The 22,805-nt window shown below is 37.9% G+C and overlaps 1 protein-coding gene across 2 annotated transcripts in view; it reads left to right on the top strand.

Moving 5' to 3' along the window:
* The window catches only part of IL15 (interleukin 15), an 83,376-nt gene extending 61,998 nt beyond the window's left edge, over window positions 1-21,378 (top strand). The window contains exons 2-7 of one of the 2 annotated variants that reach the window (XM_087437583.1): window positions 5,810-5,908; window positions 7,132-7,229; window positions 8,548-8,632; window positions 14,370-14,414; window positions 16,396-16,533; window positions 19,538-21,378. In XM_087437583.1, coding sequence (XP_087293709.1) covers window positions 5,897-5,908; window positions 7,132-7,229; window positions 8,548-8,632; window positions 14,370-14,414; window positions 16,396-16,533; window positions 19,538-19,648 — 489 coding nt within the window. In that variant the 5' untranslated portion in view covers window positions 5,810-5,896 and the 3' untranslated portion in view covers window positions 19,649-21,378. The remainder of the gene's footprint in view (window positions 1-5,809; window positions 5,909-7,131; window positions 7,230-8,547; window positions 8,633-14,369; window positions 14,415-16,395; window positions 16,534-19,537) is intronic. The other variant, XM_014784500.2, reaches the window with a different exon arrangement.
* Window positions 21,379-22,805: the final 1,427 nt, after the last annotated feature.

Here is a 22,805-nt window from a genome sequence, read left to right as displayed (position 1 = left end):
CACTACTTTCACACTGTTCAAATGACTCACTTTCCTCTGAATACGCACTACACTTGTTTGCGTATGTCGTTGCTCAGGTTCTTTTCTCCACCTAGAATGTTGCTTCTCTTCTTTTACTCATATATAAAATCTATCGATTCTTCAAGGTGTGATTCCAATAACACTTCCTCCAAGAAAGCCGTATTATAAAAAAGGAAAATTAAATTTCCTGGACATATCTCCCCAACACTCTCTTACGTATACTCTAAAACCTCCTGCCTCTCTCTTGCTTGGCATACACAACCATGATTAAATCTAGTTCTCTACCTATTCCAGGCCTGCCTATTCCTTACAGTAATATGGCTGGAGAAAACACACACAAGCATACTGACTAATCTTACTTTTTGACCATTCATGACCGTGGACTTCCAATAGGCATGACTCTCATACCATACTTATATTTGTTCATTTTCCTACTTACCTCGATGGCTCTTTCGTATATTCTCCTCTGTCCTCAAGCCCTAACACCTCCTCCCCATCCTCATTCTCTACTGATTACTTTTTGTCCTAATTCACTGAGAAGATCCAAGCAATAGTAGAGAATTTACGCCATCACATCTACCTACTTCCGAGCCATTGCATTCATCCTGACACTCAGCCTTCCTTCCCATGACAACAGATGATGCTTTCCCCTCCCACTTGTGCATGAGATACTCTTTTGATGTTCTGACCACCCAATTTCAATGTGGGAAGGGGAGTTCCCCCTCCACCACCAAGCAATTTCTCAGACACCAGCAGGATATCTAAGAATTCAACTCAATTCTGACCGTATCTGCTGGGAGATAGCGTCAGATTCCACAGGTTGAGAGCTCAGTCCTACTAGACTGCTCCCCACCCCCAACTTCAGACTCCATTCAAAAGCCCAGATTGCCACCTATGCTTTTGGCCAACTGGCTATAAATAAGAGGTTCCCAAGACCCCCTCCTATGGTTGGATTCATTTGCTAGAGCAGGTCACAGAACTCAGAGAAACATTTTACTCAATAGATCACCAGTTTATTGTAAAAGGGTATAACTCAGGAATAGCTAGATGGAAGAGACGCATAGGCCAGGTAAGGGGAAAGGGCATGGAGCTTCTGTGCTCCATGTTATTAACATAACAAAAGACAACTTTATTGCTCTCATCACTTAGGAGATTCCAAGAGGTTTAGGAGCTCTGTGCCAGAAATCCGGGCAAAGCCCAAATATGTATTTCTTATTATAAATCACAGTATCACAGATACCATCCTCATCCTCACTTGCCTATTCAAGAACATCACTCTGACAATTGTCCCTCTCTTTCTAACATCCGAGATTTTTCCCTCATCATACAAACGTGCTGTTGTTTCCTCCACCTTCTACCACTTGTTGTCACCCCCTTTCATTACCCCATTTTGAATCAGTATTCTTCAAAACATTGTCTGCACTAGCAATTTACAAATCCTTTCCTCTCACTTTCTTCTCACCCCATTTCAGGCAGGATCCCCATGACTCCTCCGAAAGTGCTTTTGTCAGAGTCATCTGTGACCTCCAGGTTGCTAAGCCCACTGTTCAGTGCTCGATCTCTGTTTCTTTGACCTGTCAGCACATCTGCATGATCCTCATTTCCTTTTTCTGGATATGCTTCTCTCACTTGAGTTCTAGAATATCACACTCTCTTTGTGTTTCCCTTTTTCACTTTGGATTTTTCTTTACTGTTCTTCTTTTTCTCCCTAACTAATTAATATTGCAGTACACTGGCTCAGTCTTTGGTCCTTCTCCCTAACCTTTTCTCTGACTTTCCCGTGGTCGTCTCAACCAGTGTCATGAATCCCATACCTATTTCAGGCTCAAACCACTTTCCTGAACTCAAGATTTACGTTTCCAACTGCCTATTTGACATTTCCATGTGGATATCTAATAGACCTCTAGAACTCAACTTGTCCAAAACTGAAACTCCTGATCTGCCCCTTCTCTTCAAAATATGTGACCCACCCACAGCCTGCCTTGTTTCAGTTGATGGCAGCTCCATTTCTCAATTGCTCAAGGCAAAAGACTTGGAGAAATTCTTCTTTCTCTGATAGCCCACATCCCATCTGTCAAGAAGTCCTTTTGGTTCTGTCATAAAAATGTTTCCAGACTTCAACCACATGTCCCTATCTCCAATGCCCACAGCCGTCACCATCTCTCCCCTGAAGTCCTATAGTCCCAGACTCCCTACTTCCATCCTCGCTCCACCCTACAGCCTGTCCTTAACACAGGAGCCAAGAGGGACTCTTAAAAGCTCGTTCAGATGGTATCAATTATCTGCTCAAAATGCTGCAGTGGTGTCTCACTTCAGACCCTTACAGCGGCTGAAAGGACCCAACCTGCTCCACTTCTGCCTTTCTGACTTCATCTCAGACTGCTCTCTGTCTTGCTTCCTCCGTTGGTCTCTTTTCTGATCCTCAGACTCATATGTCTGCAGCTGCCTTTGGGCCTTTGCTCTAGCTGTACCCTCTGCTTTGAAAGCTCTTCACTCAGATATCCTCGGGGCTCACGCCCTCCTGCCTTTATGTCTTTGATCTGATTTTGCTTTCACTGAACCCTTCCCTGACCACTCTCCTTAAAATGGCAACCCCTTCCTTCTTACCTTACTCTGTGTTTCCTTTTCCCTGTATCATTTAACCACTGGCTAAGGAAATACATAATTAATTTATTTATGTATATTATATATGGTCTGTCTTTTCCCCTGAAACCAGGTTCTTTGTCTTCTGCATTCATTGATGTATCCCAAGGTCATACAAAAATGCCTAGCACATAGGAAGTGCTCAATAAATCTTTACTAAATGAATCAAGGACAGCCTTGCTGTCTTACATTCTTTACAGTCCACATAAGCGCTCAAGCTTGGTTTGCCCTCATTTTTAGTTTTTTTGAGTGAATAGATGAATGTGTTCACCAAATAAACCAATACTGATAACTCTTCTTTTGTTGCTAAGTCTATTTAAATTTATTTTAAATGTGTGACTAGGCAAGTAAATAATTAAACAAATAAAACAAAACAAAATGGGAGTGTGTTAGATTGTATTCCCTCACTGGGAAGAACTACAATGTTGGTACAGAATGTAACACGTTTACAATTGTTTTCACAAGTCACTCCAGAATTAAAACTGTTGGAGCTACTCAACTGTGTTGATTTGTTCAGTCTTTCCACTGTCTTACCCCTGGGTGGTGACATCCTGCTGGGATAGCAGTGCTGTCATAAAGTCAGCAGGCACCCTGCAGTGAGACCCAATCACGAGACTCCAAAAAATTCCTGCTTAAACTCTGTGAGCTCCTTGAGGGTAGGGCTGGGTTTCAGTCTTTTTTATTCCCAGATCCAGGCACCCAGGTGAATGAAGGACAAAACGAAGATGCCGATTGTGAGGGAATTTCAGGACGTTATACAATCAGTATGCAATTATTAAACACTGCTTCCATAGTTCTCCAAAAATATGACATAAAAGGAAGTGGACAATTTATTTCATCCTGATATTTGCCTTCTCAGAAAGTAATTAACCTGGTTTCAGCCACTTATCTCCAACAGGTATTTTGTGAGAGTCAAATGCCATAATGCATTTGAAACAACTTGAGTTTTGTTTCATGTCAGAATAGTTTGAAAGACCTGTTTTTAAACTATCAGAGAGCAGTGGCTTTTTATTATTCACATGGGATGGATCAGATACTTCCAAAGGGGCCTACACTTCTCAACCAGAAAGCTTGTGAAATTTCTTGCATCCCTTCTCCCCCTGCCCAATCTGGGTTGTGAAGTAAATTTTTGACAGTTACATGTATGACATTTACCTGAAGTAAGTCACTTAACCTCTCAGAACCTCAATTTCTTCACTGTAAAATAAGAATAATATCTCTCACATAAAGACATTGCCAGGATTGGGGCTGGCCCAGTGGTGTAGTGGTTAAGTTCGCACACTCTGCTTCGGTGGCCCCGGGTTTCCAGGTTTGGATCCTGGGCATGGACCTATGCACTGCTCATCGACCCATGCTGTGGTGGCGTCCAACATACAAAATAGAGGAAAATGGAAACAGATATTAGCTCAGGGCTAATCTTCCTTAGCAAAAAGAGGAAAATTGGCAACAGACGTTAGCTCAGGACCAGACTTCCTCACACACACACAAAAAGGATGTTGCTGGGATTCAATGTGATAGTGTGTATGAAATAATTTTGTAAACCTGAAAGCACTAGGTAAACAATACTTATTCTAATTAATATTACCATCATTAATAATAATTATGCTAATAGTTAGCATTGAATCCTGGCTAAAGAGAAAGGAATAGAATATTTTATCTTTTAAGTCTTTTTGTCCTACATGGATTACACGCACGCACGCACACACACACACTCACAAATATATTTCTAGTAAAATTATCAGTCCACAGAACTATAGTGAGTGGCAGGTTGAATGCTTCCAAAGCTGCTGTGAAAACCAGATTCTTTGCTGTCAGCACAGAAAACCACACTAGAACTTTTGCCAAATGACATACAAGGCTGTAAAAGTTGCCTTTTCAGCTACACTGGCCTCCATTATCATTATTTGTTAGAAGATTTTGAGGCCATTTCCTGCTGCATTCCACCATGTTTGGCATGGAGCATTCTGGCTAAAGCACTTACTCTTTCTTGACGTAACACCAGCTGGGGGTGGTAGGGCAGGGCAGTGCAAGTCTTAAGAAGTTAACATCCTGTGTATGTGGAGACTCACTGCTACAAAAGCCCGGGAGTAAAATCCCCGTTGTTTACTAAAGTAGCTTCTAGGGCCTTATTAACAGTTATATCACCCTTTGTACTGCTGGGTCCCAGGTCAGTAAATATTGTTTTTGGAACCACGTGGAGTTTGGGATACCACAATTCTTTTGAATGTAGGGCATTTAAGAGAATTTGGTTGAAATTAAAAAAATGATTCTGAAGTTTTGTAAAAAATCTGAAGCACTGAGATAATATAGTCAAAGAGAATGGTTAGAACATGAGACTAATGAGGAGAATTTGCTTCAATTAAACCAATTAATGGGTGGATTAGGTCATATGTAATAGGAGGATTAGATTTAATATGTTGTGGGAAAAAAGGAATTCCTACTGGATATACTCTCAAAGTATCTTATTTAACATCTAGATAAGTGCTAGTTTCTCCTTTTAAGAGTTATACAACATATGTTTTAGCAATCATTTTTATATCTCAGAAATATCTAAAAAATAAAATAATCATTTGAGTCTACAGAACATAATTGGAGTGAGTACTTATATCTAGGGACATGGTGGATTTTGATGTCAACAAATAGAACTTTTTTGACAACAAAAAATAGAATTTTGATACTTATGAAATTCTCAAATGATATTTCAGTTAACAGTGATTTATTTCAAAGACTGAAGACATCTATTCATTGTAGAAGTAGCTACTTCTGTTGTAAATTAAATTAACAGTCAATAGTTTATATGAATCCTGGTATTTGGTTGCTTCCACCTTTCACTAATATGGCTTTGGAATTTGCCAATTCAAGAACATAATATAGTGGAAAGGGTTTGGGCTTTATAATCAGACTGATCTGCTCTCAAATCCTGGCTGTCATGGACTTGCTGTGGGGCCTGGGCAGCTTCCCCAATGCTGCTAATCCTACCCCATAGGATTGCTGAGAGGATTAAATGTGATATATATTAAGTGACTAATAGAGTGCCCATGAAAAAAATAGGTGCTCAATAAATATTAATTCCCTTCCTTCTCTTTCCCCTGCTAGTCCACTTGTGTTTTTAATGGATCATCCTTTCCCCTGGATTGTATTGTAGGAAGTATTCTGGATGGATGGCTGCTGGAAACTCATTGCCATAGCCAGCTCTTCTTCAATACTTAAGGATTTACCCTGGCGTTGAGTAATGAGAATTTCGGTAAGAAAAATTAGATGATGATAGTATATGGACTTTTCTTAAAAGGTCATTTGAGTCTCAGATACTTCATAAGTTACATGACTCTTCTCTAAAGATCTTGGGGGGCCAGCCCGGTGGCGCAAGTGGTTAAGTGCTCACGCTCCGCTGTGCGGGCCCGGGATTCGTCAGTTCGGATCCTGGGCGCGCACCAATGCACCGCTTGTTAAGCCCTGCTGTGGCATCGTCCCATATAAAGTAGAGGAAGATGGCCACAGATGTTTGCCCAGGGCCAGTCTTCCTCAGCAAAAAAGAGGAAGATTGGCATTGGATGTTAGCTCAGGGCTGGTCCTCCTCACACACACAAAAAAAGATCTTGGGATGTCACAGATGTCTGCTCACGTATGGGTGGTTCTTATTTTGAAAATAAATAAAATAAGTTTTTGAACTCTGTTAACAACCCTGATATGTTCTTCATGTCGTTGTAAATGTATTATTTCACTTATCTCACTCTATTTTGTTCTTTAAATGTCTCTCTACTCAGTAAATTGTATAGTCTTTGAGGACAAGGTCTGGATATTATTCATCCTTTCAGTGTAGATTAAATGAAACAGATTTTTAGTGGTTAAGGTGGCAGTCAACACTGCTTTCTGAAATTATAAAGCCTTTGAAAACATGAAAGAGGCAGGCAAAAGTATCGAGATTCTGGGAAGTTCTAAGATAAGTAATTTTCCTAAATTACCAAAAAAAATTATCATATAGTGGCTCTCAGAATGGCATAGAGTACCTTTAGTTCATTCCATTTCTATCCAATTTTTCTCCAAAAGTTATTAACACATAATTAATTTTCACACAGTTACATGAAATTAATATAAAACTAGTAAACATATTAGTAATTCATGTTTTTAATGTGTGCTGTATAAAATATGTTGGAATATTAAAAAGGAAAAAAGGATGAGAAGGAAGTTAAGGATAATTAAAACAAATTAAGTGGTGATGTTAGTATGTAAGTAAATTTTCTTAAAATTAATATGTATTAAATATATATTAAAGAATTTTGCACATAGGAGACAGAGCTGGAGGTGGAAGAGAAAGCAAAAAAGAGAAATTCTAGTTTCATTACTTCTGATAAGGAACATTAATTCTGCAATTTTGATAAATTTATAATTTTGACACTAAAATATTTCGAATCTTACTTTTTAACAGAGAAAAATTTTAACCATTTTGTCTGTGATTCTATTTTTCAGAAACCCTATTTGAGAAGTACTTCCATCCAGTGCTACTTGTGTTTACTTCTGAACAGTCATTTTTTAACTGAGGCTGGAATTCATGTCTTCATTTTGAGGTAATTTTGTCTTTCAGCATAAATATCATCATGTTAACGGCCATGATCATTGTTCTTCAATTTTCTCTCTGTTAAATTAGTTTGTGTTCAGTTTCCTTAAATCTTTAGGTACTTAGTATTTGAGGTATGATAGAGGGCAGATTATAGAGACTCAGAGAAGGTTTTGGCAAACACCGCACTGAGCATTTCTATATTCTGGTAATATTCCAAATGAGTATTATATCCTCCAAATAAGTTGGACCTATTAGTATCTAAGTAAACTTGGAAGTATACTCCTTATTAATGTCCTGCATGATTTTCACAGTAGTAAAAAAAGGTAGATATTTAGGGCTTGCCTATGTTACTTTTTAATCTATCCCTGGCACTAACTACTCTTATCCTTTGACCCCTATCCTAGTTGAGTTTTTCCTCCTAATCAACATTCATATTTTTCCATGCCTATTAATTTTTTCTTCTCTCTTAGATGCAGCTAATACACTGCACCCAGTTGGCCCAAGCACCTAACCTCTAGTTATGTAATCTGACTCTCAGTTCAGTTTTACTCTGCTAATGCCTTCATGGTATGGGGAACCATAGATTCGTGCAGGTAAATCTTCCTTGCAAGAAAGATTAGTGTTGGCTCTCATGCTTCTGGAAGGATCCATCAGGGAATGATTATTTTTCTTGAGGCTCTAAGAATCATTCCGCAGTCACTTGGTCAGTGTTTGTGTCTTTTCTCCAGATATTAAATTTCTGTTTTACCAAAGTGAGTAAGTATATGATTATTCAGCTTAGACTGGGCTGAAGTCTGTAATGTTTATGGAGAAAGCTGCCACAAGAATCATCATAATGTGAGCAGTATGCAAGGGGCCTGTCTAACCTACTGTAAGAACATTTGCTGTCAAAATCATTACATGAAAATGATTATCGCTTATTTTAAGAATTTTACCTATTTATTAGACTTAAAAGTCTGATGGGACCGCTACTTAAAGAAAAGTAGTAATTCATTCAAAAAGATTCACTGAGCACTACCACACATCAGGCACTGTTTTTATTTCATTGTGATAGATTATACCAGGTTATTTATGTTATCCCTCCAAATCAGGCTCTTCTCTAATCCAGGTGGGTCTGTCCTCAAGTTAGCCTAAAGCGTCAAGGTTGTACTATATGTTTGGTGTTTATATTCTTCTACAAGGCTGTTGAATGCACAAAGGCAGGGATAACGCTCATCTTTTCACTAGTTAGAATAAAAAATTCCTGATTGTTCTTTTGCCTGTAGTGTTCATCAAGACAATATGATGTTCATTCAAAAGGCTTTGCTCTTTGGTTTTGCTTCCAGCTGTATCAGTGCGGGTCTTCCTAAAACAGAGGCAAACTGGCAGGATGTAATAAGTGATTTGAAAAGAATTGAAGATCTTATTCAAGTGAGTACTCATTTTTCTATAAAATATCTGGTATAATTGCTATGGAGTATGGCTCTCCCTGTGTTTTGCTGTCAATCTTAATGAAATCTCACTTGGAACAATAATATTTTTGTAGGAATTTGTGAGCCTTGTAATGCCTCAGATAAAATCTTTTACTTACAATTTTCAGATCCTAGTAATCTTTAAAACTCAATTTATAAGTGCCCCAGCATGAAGAGCTCTCTGTCACCACAGGCTAGAGACTCCCTTCTCTTACTAGAGAAACTAAGTGGCTTGGTGGCGCTTGCAGGGAGAATGGCCTGACCTAGGGAAGGGCGAACCCCGCTGCCACCTCGAGATGCCGGCTGGCCTGGCGGAACCTGCAGGCAGCAGAGAACAGGATCCCCATTGACAACAGGGCCAGGGAAGTGCCTTCTACCCCAGTGGGCGACACAACAGGGAACAGTGGGAGTCCCAGGAGCACCAGGTGAACCAAGCCTTCCAGATTAGCACTGCAAAGATTCTGAAAACTAAACTGTCCTTGGAATCATACCATACAAACATAGGTCAGAACCTGTGTGCTAAACCTAAACAGGGTGGCTGCATGCTAAAATAGAAGACTTAAATAGACTAGGGTCGGGGCCGGCCTGGTGGTGTAGCAGTTAAGTGCGCGTGCTCCGCTTCGGAGGCCCAGGGTTCACGGGTTCGGATCCCAGGTGCACACCGATGCACTGCTTGTCAAGCCATGCTATGGCGTCGTCCCATATAAAGTAGAGGAAGATGGGCACGGATGTTAGCCCGGGGCTAATCTTTCTCAGCAAAAAGAGGAGGATTGGCATCGGATGTTAGCTCAGGGCTAATCTTCCTCACACACAAAAAAATAATAAATAAATAAATAGACTAGAGTTTCCTAATGTAATAGCCCATATACCAGAACAAACTTGAAAATTATTCATCATACAGAGAAGCAAGAAAATCACAACTTGAATGAGAGAAGACTCTGAAACAGACTCTGAAACTGAACCATCATAAAAATGTGCCAGCAAGCAATTACAAATACCCTTGAAACAACTGAAAAAAATAGAAAGTCTTAGCAAAGAAGTACAATATGTAAAAAGAACCAAATGAAAATTACATAACTGAAAAATACACTAACTGAAATACAAAATGAACTGGAGAGGCTCATTAGCAGAATGAATATGACAGAGGAAGGACAGTGAACCTGAAGATAGAATAACACAAAGAAAACAGACTGAAAAAAAAAGAGCCTCAGGGATCTTTGGGACAAAGATCCAGCATTCCTAGCATTAGCAACCCAGAAGGAGAGGAGCAAGAAAATACAAGTAAAAGACAAAGATTGGCTGAACTGATAACAAAACGTAAACCAACTTTATGGTTTGAACCAACTTCAACTCCAATGACATGGGTAGGATGAAATTAAAAAGAGAGAAAAAGATAAACTATATTGTAGTGGGTTGAATAGTGTCCTCCCAAATTCATGTCACCCAGAACCTCAGAATGTGACCTTCTTTGGAAATAGGGTCTTTGCAAATATAATTAATTAAGATGAGTTCATACTGGAGTGTTTTGGGCCCTAAATCCAATGACCAGTGTCCTTATAAGAAGAGGACAGGCACAGAGAAGAGGCCATGTGAAAATGGAGGCAGCTACAAGCCAAAGAAGATTGGAATGATGCAGCTACCAGCCAACGAAGGCGAAAGATTGCCAGGAGCCACCAGATGCTTGGGAGACGTAAGGAAGAATTATTCTCAAGAGCCTTCAGAGGGAGCGTGGCCCTATCAACACCTTGATTTTGGACTTCTAGGTTCCAGAACTGTAAGAGAATAAATTTTTGTTGTTTTAAGCCACTCACTTCATGTTGCTTTGTTATAGCAGCTCTAGGAAGCTGATACATATGCACACAATAATTTTAAAAATGAGAAGTGGCTTTATTAATAACACATAAAGTAGACTTCGCAGAAAATAAAATTATTAGAGTCAAGAGGGACATTACATAATGGTGAAAGATCAATCCACCAGGAATACATAATGACCTTAAATGTGTACACACCAAAAAATAGAGCCTCAAAATGTATGAAGCAAAATCTAATTGAACTGAAAGGAGAAACAGACAAATCGACAATTATAGTTGAGGACTTCACCACCTCCTTCTCAGTAACTAAAAGAACTACTAGACAGAAAATCAAAAAGGATATAGAAGAATTGGACAACTCCATCAACCAGCAATATCTAATTTACATAGATAGAACACTTCACCCAACAACAGCAAATACGCATTTTTTTCAAGCACCATTCACCAAGACTGAATATATCCTGAGCCATAAAACAAACTTTAACAAATTTATCGGAATTGAAATCCCACAGGGTATGTTATCTGACCACAGTGGAATCAACTAGAAATAAATTATGTAAATATAACAAGAAAATCTCTAAACATTTGGAAATTAAATAATTCACTTCTAAATATTCCATGGGTCAAAGAGTAAGTCTTGAAGGATATAAAGAATACATAGAACTGAATGAAACAAAAATACGACATATCAAGATATGTGGGATTCAGGTAAAGCAATACTGAGAGGGAAATTTATAAAACTAAATGATTACAGTAGAAGAGAGGAAAGATTTCAAATCAACAATCTAAGTTCCCTCCTCAAGAAACTGGAAAATGAAGAGCAAAACAAACCCATTGCAAGCAGAAGAAAGGAAATAATAAAGATAAGAGTTGAAATTAATGAAATTGAAATCAGAAAAACAATAAAGAAAAGTAATGAAACATAAATCTTGTTATTTGGAAAAAAAATCAATAAAATTGATAAACCTCTAGCAAAACTGACAAAGATAAAAAGAGAGAAGACACAAACCATCAATATCAGGAATACAATTGGGACTATCACTACAGAACCTGCAGCCATTAAAAAGATAATAAAGAAAAACTATGAACAACTTTACTCTTGTAAATTTGACAACTTCGAGGAAATGGACCAATTCCTCAAAAACCACAAACTGCCAAAACATAACCCAGAGGAAGTAGATAATGCAAAAACATCTATAACCAATACAGACAGTGAAGTCATCACATGCAAACCTTCAAAAGATTCTCCAGGCTCAGCTGGTTTTACTGGAGCATTCTACTGAACATTTAAAGAAGAATTAACACCGATTTTACAGTCTCTTCCAAAAATAGAAGAGGAGGGAACACTTTCCAATTCATTTTAAGAGGCGAGTATTACCCTGATGCTAAAACTAGGTAAAGACAATACCAAAAAAGAAAACTACAAATACCTCTAATGAATTTAGATGCAAAATTTTTCAATAAAATATTAGCAAACCAAATCTACCAATGTGTTAAAAGAATTATATGCCATGACCAAGTGGGATTTATTCCAGGTATGCAAGTCCTGTTCAATATTTGAAAATCAATCAATGTAATCAATCACTATCAATGGGCTAAAGAAGAAAATCATATATCAAGAAAATCAAATCATATCAGTTGATGCAGAAAAGGCATTTACAAAAATATAATACCTGTTCATGATAAAATTTCTCATCAAACAAGGGATAGAGAGAGAACTTCCTTAACTTGGTAACAGAGCATATACAAAAAGCCTAGAGCTAACATCATACTAAATGGGGAAAGATTGAGTGCTTTTCTCCTAAGACTGGAAACAAGGCAAGGGTGTCTTCTCTCACCACTCTTATTTCAACATAGTATTGGAAATTTAGCTAAATCAGTAAGGCAAGAAAAAGAAATAACAGGCATAAAGCAAAAAAAAAAGAAATAAAGGAAGATTATAAAGGAAGCAATTATAAATCACCCCAGATCTTTTTTGTAAGAAAGTACCAATAAATAGCTATATTTTATTTAAAGAATACAAATTAAACTGTGATAACATATCATTAGGCACCTATAAGAATATCTAAAATAAAAAAGTGATAATGCCAAATGTTGGCAAGGATGTGGAGAAACTAGATCACTCATATATTGCTGGTGAGAATGTAAAATTGCACAGCCACTCTAAAATAGTTTGGCTGTTTTTTATAAAACAAAACATGCATTTACCATATGACCCGACAATTGCACTCTTGAACATGTATATCGAAGAGATGAAAACTTAGGTTTACACAAAAACATGCACTGAGGGGCCGGCCAGTGGCATAGTGGTTAAGTTCATGCGCTCCACTTCGGTGGCCTGGGGTTTGCGGATTCAGATCCTGGGCACGGACCTACGCACTGCTCATCAAGCCATGCTGTGCGGCATCCCATATACAAATTAGAGTAAGATGGGCACGGAAATTAGCTCAGGGCTAATCTTCCTCACCAAAAAGAGGAAGATTGGCAACAAATATTAGCTCAGAGCCGATCTTTCTCACAAAACAAAAATGCACTGAATGTTCATAGGGCTTTATTTGTAATAGTTAAAAACTGGAAACAACCCAAATGTCTTTTCAACAGGAGAATAGTTAAACTGTGATACATTATATCATGGAATAATACTGATAATATATAATATTATATATTTTAGTATATTAATAGCAATAAGAAACAAATTACTGATATTCACAACGAGCTGGATGGATCTCCAGAATTATTATTATGCTGTGTGAAAAAAAAGCCAATCTGGATAAACAAACTGTGCTACATCCATACAATGAAATGTTATTCAGCAATAAAAAGAAATGACCTGTCAAGCCATGAAAAGACATGGAAGAACCTTAAAAGTATATTGCTAAGTGAAAGAAGCCAATCTAAAAAGGCTATATTGTGATTCCAACTATATGACATTCTGGAAAAGGTAAAACTATGGAGACAGTGAAAAGATCTATGGTTGCCAGGGGTTAGGGGAAAGAAAAGGATGGATAGGCAAATGAAATAGGTAATGTTTAGGGCAATGAAACTATTTTGTATCATACTGTAATGGTGGATACATGTAATTATACATTTGTTAAAACCCATAGAATGTACAACACCAAGTGAACCCTAGTGTAATGTAATATATGTAATCTGTGGACTTCAGTTAAAAATGTATCAATATTGACTCATCAATTATAATAGATGCCCCACACTAATGCAAGATATTAATTATAGGAGAAACTGGAGGAGGTGTGCGAGGGGATATGTGGGAACTTTCTGTACTTTCTGCTCGTGTTCTGTATACCTACAGCTGCTCAAAAAATAAAGTCTATTAATTTTCTCAAAAAGCCAATCTCAAAAGTTTACATCCTGTATGATTCCATTTATATAAGATTCTGAAATGATATCTTAGGAATGGGGAGCACAGAAGTGGTTGCCAAGGATTAGAAGGATGGGGGAGGGGGTGTGTGGGGAGGAAGGTGGTTTTGGCTGTAAGAGAGTAGCAGGAGGATCCTTATGGTGATGGAACTGTTCTGTGTCTTAACTTTGGTGGTGGTTACATGAATTTACACATCTGATACACACACACACATTAATGCACATAAAACTGGTGAAATCTGAACAAGGTGGGTGAGTTGTATCAATATCAATTTCCTAGTTGTAATATTGTACTATGGTTATGCAAGATACTACCATTGAGGGGAAACAGTGAAAGATCCACAGGATCTCTCTGTATTTTCTCTTACAATCATATATGAATTTAAAATTATCTCAAAATAAAGAATTTAATTTAAAAAGCTTAATTTAATGTTTTCAGTAGATTGTTCTTATTATATCTGAAGCAGGGCATGGTTTCTCATATCATCTAATTTTTTTTCCTTTCAGTCTATACATATTGATGCCACTTTATATACTGAAAGTGATGCTCATGTGAGTATAAGTTTTCTTTTTCAAAGTTGTTATATTCTTCCAGTTTTCAAAAGTCTAAGAAGTATATTTTCATAAATTTACTGAAAAAACATGTATAGTTTTAAAATCTAACTTTTGGTGTGTTCTTACAACATACGATCAATGAATTTTATAAGTAATTGTTGAGGTTTTGGGACTTGGGGACAAAGAGCTACATAGATGCTATTTTTGTAATGGTGCCAAATTAAAACATAAAAAAGCCTTTTCCGTCAATGTCAAACAAAACATATTATACATTTTTGTGATGCAGTTAGATCATGATGCAATTAAATGCAAGAATCAGGTTAACTGATTCAATTTAAAAGTATCCAACATATCAGTTGTTTTCAGTGCTGTAGTGTATTACCATCTTTAATCGTATTTTCTACAAATTGCTTAAATGCATTCACGTTCTACATTTTGAATAAATCTCTACAATTGTCAGAAAAGGATTCTAGCTGGTTATTCTCTATGTGAGAAAAGAAAAAAACACAACCCATAAAACCTATCAGAATTCAAAAATGATCTTGAACTTGTTTCATTAATACACTAACCTTGCCTAAGGCATGTATGATTTCAGTCATGTTGCTAGTCCCTTCCCTCTGGATTGGTTACAAAAAACCAAGAAACAAATACCCGACTTCTTCACCTCGTGGAAAACAAACTCTGTGTTGTGTGCGTTCAAAACAATGAGTCCTCTCTCTGTTATTCCTCACTTAGAGCTTCTCTGAAATAGAAGGTTTTGCCCCCACCAAAACTGTCTGAGCATTGGAAAGAAGCCATAGCCAGAAACTAGAAAAAACAGATATTCACCAACCACTTGGATAGTGCTGCTGCACATAGAAATTGTCTCCCTCCTTTGGCTTCAGCATGTTTTCCATTTTTCTTTGCATTTTTTTCAAAGTAGAAGCAGTCAATTAACTACCAACACTCAGCATCCTGAGACTGCTTTTTTGCAAGAAGATAACCTTGCAGCTCATAGGTCATAGGAAGAAGCTGAGATTGAAATTTAGATTTAAATCCTGACTCAGCTACTTCCTAGCTGTGTTACCTTGGAAGTCACTAAACACTTCTGAACCTCAGTTTTGTTATTTATTTTACCATTTTGTTTTATTTATTATTTATTTGATTATCAACATGGTGAGTACTTATTACCCTTTCAGTCCTGAGCAGCGGCTGTCGGGGATGAGGAATATTGCCAGTGCCAGGCACAAGTGTGTTCCTTCACTCATTCATTCATTCATTCATTCAGTAAGCATTTAAGTCCTTGCGGGGTCCCAGGCACTGTACCAGGCATTGAGAACACAAAGTCAAACAAGTCATGGTCAAATTCCCCGATGTTCATTAAATGCTTGCTTTTTTTTTAAGTTTAGGTTTTTGGTAAAGTAAATGTTGTGGGAAACGTATTATTGTGGTACCCGAACGGTACCTGTCTGATTTGGCCAGCCTGTGAGGAGGCAATACGTGTGCTGTGATTTTTCTAACAAATTTCTTGGAATCACGGCTGCCTCTGGAGCCTTGGAACTTGCAGGAACAGCATGATTAGCGGCTACCACTGTTTAAAATGTTAACACTACAATCTGATTCTAAAAATTCTTCCCTGTGCGCTATCTATATTAATGTTTTGAGAGTTTCGGGCCAGTATTATCACCCTTTTACACAGAGGAAATGTGCTCCATAAGAAAAAGCATTTATTTCGATGTTTTCTAGTTTTATATTCTTTCTTCTGTACAATATCACCCTCCTTCTTCATTGTTTTCTTGTCAGTTTGTTTTGGTTTTGGTTTCAAAGCCAAAAGAGAAAAAAATCAAGCTGCTTACTATGTAAAACTTCTTAGGGGTATTGTGTTTCTTTATAAAATATTTGGATTGATTTTTTAAAAGATCAGAATTACATCTATGTGAGAATGAATAGTGAGAAAACAATTTTATTTCAAAATGGTTCTTTGTGACTCTATTTGTAGCCCAATTGCAAAGTAACAGCGATGAAGTGCTTTCTTCTGGAGTTACGTGTTATTTCGCATGAGTCCAGAAATATGGACATAAATGAAACAGTAGAAAACCTTATCATCCTGGCAAACAGCAGTTTATCTTCTAATGGGGTGAGTTATCCAATAGTCATATTGGATATAGAGCTACAGCGGATGTTTTTGGCTTTCTTGGGAGAAGTCATTAGCTGGATATAAGGGACAAGCAGACCCTCCAAAGGGGCACTCAGGAGAGGGAGTTAATTCCAGTGGAGTGGCATCCAGAAGTGGCCCCATCACTAGTGTGCACACAGTCCTAAACTGTTCATTGATTTATTCATTCAACAAACATTTACTGCACAATGCCAGGCAGTGTGCTTTGGTGCTAGAGTGACAGTGGTAAACCAGTTAGGTCACTGACCTCAAGGTGTTTATCACCAGGTACAGTGGATAGGCATTAGTATAATTATGTAATTAAGTGTTTAGCATCAATAATAGAAATCCACATTTATTGGGTTTTTACTCTGTGCCAGATACTATTCTTCCAGGATTAAGTGGTAATTCATTGAATCCCCACAATAAATCTGTGAGACAACTATCCTTGTTTCTGTTCTAAGATTGCAGAAATTGGAGCGCTAAGAGCTTGAATCGCTTCCTCCAATTCCCGCAGCTAGTGAAATAAGGAGCCAGGATTCATACCCAAGCAGTTTCACTCCAGAGTCTGTCTTCTTATCTACTGAAAGGATAAATGCCACAAAAGGATAATAATAAAAATATTAAGGGCCAGCCCTGTGGCTTAGCGGTTAAGTGTGCTTGCTCCACTGCTGGCGGCCCGGGCTCGGATCCTGGGTGTGCACCTGCGCACCGCTTCTCCAGCCATGCTGAGGCCGTGTCCCACATACAGCAACTAGAAGGATGTGCAGCTATGACATACAACTATCTACTGGGGCTTCGGGGGAATAAATAAATAAATAAATAAATAAATAAAATTATTAAAAATATATTAAAATTTGAGTATAATTTGGGGTCTCCCAGGCATCATGAGCAGTATAGGGCTCTGGGAAAGCAAATAGTAGGGACTCCCATAGTAGGCTGGGAGATCAGCTATGCAAAGGCCTTGAGGTACAAAAGATTATGGCTTTCATGGCATAACGCTAGTGGCCAAAGCAACGTGATAGAGAGAAGTTTTATAAACAAAGAAGACATAATAATTTGTTAATTTAACAAATACTTTTGGGCCCCATTGTAGGCCCTCAGGATAGCAGAAGTGAAAAAACTGTGGTCCCTGCTCTTAAGGAGGGAAGTGGTCCCTGCTCTTAAGGAGGGAAGAAGCATTAATAAAACAATCAATAAACAAATAAATAATGTTAGTTCCAATGGCCAAAAAGAAGGCAAGTAAGGGGGCTGGGATTCTACTCTAGAGAAAGTTTACCTACTAAGCTGACATTTGGCGAAGACAGGAGGGAAGGGGCCTTAAGGATTCCCGGAGAGGTAGGCTCAGGTAGAAGCAACCGAAAGTGCGAAGACCCTGAGCTCGTGGGGCTGGACACCTTGGATTTTCCCTAAAAACGCCAGGCTGCTTTAGGTCTTTGCTTAGATGTCACCTTCTCAGTGATGTCACTTCTTTACAATTGCAATCCCATCCCCACATCAGCACGCCCTGTCCCCTTCTCTGCATGTCCCCCTATCTGACATACTACATATTTTACTTAGTGGATATTGTCTTCTTTTCCCTACCACAATGTCAGCTTCAAAAGGGCAGGCGTTTTTGCTTTTTTTCAGTGCTGTATCCCAACTCCCAAAACAATGCCTGGCATATGCTAGATACTCGATGTATTTATGAAATGAATATATTAGTGTTTAAAATACCCTTGTGATAAGTTATCTCTATGCTATCAGTAGAAAGACTGAGCCATGCAACAGATAATCATGACAGTATCAATGGTGAACTCTTTAAGGTACATGTTCATACTCTTATCATGACATGGAATATGGCACATGTAGTGGAAGTCAGTCCAGACCTGGACATGGAGAATTTCATTGATTATGTCAACTGCGATGAGTCACTTAATATCTCTGCCTTCCTAGCCGACATAATTATTTTCAGCATCAGATAGGACAGTGTTATATGGAATAAGACAGTGCCTGGCATAGAGTATGTTCATAGAGTAAATTGGTAAATCTGAATTTCAAATGCTTAATGGATGTAAAATCTAATTTTGATTTTGGCTGGTACAGCTTTCATGGTTCAGATGATCTCTAAAAAGTTTATTTATGATTGCTACATTTGGAATATTCTAGTTCTCCAGGAAACTCTGTTTAAATTTACAGCAATTTGTGGTATTCACCTAAATAGTTCAATTCAACCAATAATGATTGGGCGAATAATATGTGCCAGACCCTATGCTAAATGCTAGGGAAACAAAATACATGCTCCTGCCCTCCTGGAAGAGCTTAGAGAACAGTGGCATAAAAAGCATAAAACTCCATAATATTAATATAATATATGATGTGATATGAGGGAGAGTCTAGACTAGGGATTCTGAGAATGTAGAGATGGGACATTTAGTCCTGCCCCAGGAGCTCACAGGTTCAGGAAAGCCTTCCTAACGGAGACAACACATGAGTGATCTTAAGTGTGAGTAGCAGTAGCTGAAATAGAAGTGTGGAACAGGCAGAGAGAAAAGCCAAGGCAGCGAGGCATCTAATAATGTAATGTGTGCATGGGGGAAAAGGCATGAGCTCAGTGGTCCTAGGGCATCACGTTTGAGGCAGTGGGGAAAGGTAAAAGATAAGTAAGGAACAGCTCAAGGAGGGCCTGCATGCCGTGCAGGGAGGAATGGACTTTATGCTAGAGTATAAACCTAACCTCAATGGTATAAACCCTTGAGGGCTCTAAGCAGGAAATCCATGGTCTGATAGACAGGGCTTATTTTTTTCAATGTCTTTAATCCATTATAGGAAAAATAAGCCCATATCAAATCTCCCAGTTCTCTTTTCCATAGTTCTTCCTAATATGATTTTAATTTGCCAAAGTTTTCACGTCTCAAGATTTCACCACATGGTTCAAATGTTATGATATTCCCGGGAAAGAAATATATTAGACTTTGTAATCTAATCTTTTCTTTTTATTTGGCAGAATATTATAGAATCTGGATGCAAAGAATGCGAGGAACTGGAGGAAAAAAATATTAAAGAATTTTTGCGGAGTTTTGTACATATCGTGCAAATGTTCATCAACCTTTCTTGATTGCAACTGAACTTCTTCAGCATTTCTATTATTCAAACATCTTCCCACTGCTTAGAGACAACAAAACACTGTGCATTTCAAATATGTTGCCAAAACAAGTATTTTAGCAAGATGATCAGGATCTTGGATCAGATGAACTCTCAGAAATGAAGAGTGAAAACTGTCACTAACATGGTGACTATGAACTATCCTCAGACTTATTTTGCTCATTTATTTTTAATTTATTATTGAAATTGTACATATATGTAGCATAATAATATAAAAAAGTTGAATAAAATTGTGTACATATTTTGTCCTTTAAAATTGCACTGATATTTTACCTCTTAAAAGAAAATAAGCGACATTTGTTCGAGGGTGAGAGTCAAATTATTTAACAAGTGGTGGGGCTGGGTACCACTGCTGCAGGTAAACAGATGCTCCAACCAGTGTCGAACCCCTGACTCCCAGCCCTTATTTCCTTCGCCATTAGGTGTAGACCTGGAGGAAGAACTGAATACCGAGGAGAAAGGGGGACTAGGTATGAGCCAGTGCTTTACTCTGTCATTTAGTTACTGATACATAAAGCACCTGTTGTGAAAGGAAGACGTTGCAAATCCCTGGCATGTAATGTGCATCAGTATGTCTTTGACGATGGTGATAATAAACCTACACTGATAGGCAGAATTGTGTATAGAAAACTAATGGTTGCAACGACCTTTGTATTTCATGCTTTCTCAAGTACAGGTATTTTACTTTCACATTCTTTTTGCCATGTTTGTAGAATTAAAAAAAAACTGTTAGCACAAACATTATCTGACAGAAAATAATTGTTTATATATGTGTATATATATATGTGTATATATTGTGGTATACTGTTTAAAATTTGCAAGCTTTCTTTTAATGGAACTATGATTAAATGAAATATTCTTGTCTCATTACAAATTTCTTTCACCTAATTCACTCCTGACAGTCTCCACTAAGAGACCATAGGTTAGGAATTGATCTCTTAAGAATTTGATTTCACTCCATTTCACAGTACAAACTGGTTCTCTGTTGAAACATTCTTTTATCACCCAGTGCCCCATCCATGCTCATGTATCTCATTCCTCTGGTTGATGTATGCTTAAAAATTTCTTTCAAGATAGTTTCAGAGAAATCTGTATCCTATTTGACTTTCAAAGAGTCATGTGTTGGCTCTCGGTTTGTTCCCTAAACTCAGTCCAGACAAATAGTATTAGGCAGCCACACTTTAAAGTTTAAGGATTGGGATTGTAGCTGGTTTTTTTTTTTCTTTTTTTCTTTAATTTCACCTGAGATGGAAGCTTTTTTCAGTCTACCTTCTATTTTTTTTTTTTCCCTAGCTTTTCTACTGATGGAAAATAGGAAAAATGCACCACTTTTAACTGTGAGTTTCCAATCCAATCCTTGGACAAAAGTTAACACCCTCTCCAGTGTTGGGATAGGGGAAGGAAAATCATAATGGCAGTCACATTACCAGTAATATTTTATAGTGAGCAATAATCCATTCTGGTTACATAAGCACACAAGTGGGCTTAAAATTTGGCATTTTCCAGTGCTCAAAATTAGAATTCTTCCCACATTAGTTACTTAATATGGATCACTTCAGTTGACCTTAAGAAACTCAAGGCATAGATCTATAACTCCTTAAAATACACTTAGCTAACTTAAAAAACAAGGTCATCATGTAAAACAGTCTAAATTTCATTTTTCATGCTTGTATACTCAACAAAATCAATCTTTCTTTTGTGTTTCAAAATCTGCCCTTCTTGAACTGTCTTCCTTAATTTTTTTTTTTTTGTGAGGAAGATCGGCCCTGAGCTAACATCTGCCAATCCTCTTCCTTTTTTGCTGAGGAAGACTGGCCCTGGGCTAACATCCGTGTCCATCTTCCTCCACTTTATATGGGACGCCACCACAGCATGGCTTGACAAGCGGTGCATCGGTGTGTGCCCGGGATCTGAACCGGTGAACCCCGGGCTGCCGCAGCAGAGCGCGCGCACTTAACCGCTTGCGCCACCGGGCCGGCCCCCTATCTTCCTTAATTAACCAGCCCAGTGTCATTTCCCTAGACGAGGCTACTGGATTTATGTCTCACCTACTGCCCTAAATGCTGGAAGTATTGCCATACATTACGTATAATAAAGAAAGCACAAATCCATAGACTTAGAACCTCCAATAGTAAAGGCGAGCCTAATAAAAATCAGATTTACAGTCCAAAGTCCTATTGGGAATTATATTCTTATCTTTCTTAATTTCAGATAAATAAAAAGATATATGAAACAATATTATTTCTAACCTTTCCCCTAGCAATAAACAAAAGGAGCTAGAAGGCAGAGGACATGGACATGCAAATAGAACCAATACATAATTTGTGAGCCCAGAGATTTTTAAAACGCAGTCACAAGTCTGGTTTTATATACTCTCATTCTTTATCTTGGAACAGAGAATCAATGGAATTATTTTGTTTTGCTGCTGTTGTTGTGAGAGGGGCTTATGTGTTTTGATGTGTTACTGTTTATGGCCGCCAAATTCAATGGCTCATAAGGTCAAATCGACACATACAATATGAAAATCAGGTAATGTGATTCATCCCTCTCTTCTCCCCCACCCCGGGCCCAGAAAGACTGCAGAATGCATTTTTGTTCCCTCATCTGTACTATATCTGGCTTAGTTTAAGCTTCTTGCTTTCACAAGTGAGTCACGGTTAACATATGCATGTCATGTATAAATATTTTGCCCAGAGGAAATCCCATTTCCATAGAGATTTGGTTCAATGCTTCCGAATGTGTCTGATGACTGAATTTTGTCTTTGCTAAGGAATTATTATGCAAGGTAAACTTGAGCTTCATTGAAAAGTCCCCTAACTGTGTAGTCTCTCTGTTGCAACATAGAAGAAAAATGAATGAATCATTAATAAAGAGTCATGATTTTGTCCTATATCTTACTTCTTCAATCCCGTATTTCAAAATAAGGTAACCATTAGAGGAATTGAAGAGAAAATTGTTACACGGAAGCAGAATAGAAATTTGTACATCCAGTTTTTACAAATTTTGTCATCACTTTCAGAATACTATCATCAGAGAATTCAGTGTCACCCTACAGGTGGTTTGTCTTCATCATCATCATTATCACTATTTTCTTTCATTAAGAAGTTCAC

Source organism: Ceratotherium simum, chromosome 12 (assembly GCF_057802395.1).
Source record: "Ceratotherium simum simum isolate JZ-2026a chromosome 12, ASM5780239v1, whole genome shotgun sequence".
Taxonomy (NCBI): Eukaryota; Metazoa; Chordata; class Mammalia; order Perissodactyla; family Rhinocerotidae; genus Ceratotherium; species Ceratotherium simum.
Note: the sequence above shows the minus strand (reverse complement) of the source record. Positions and strands in the feature narration are given on the sequence as shown.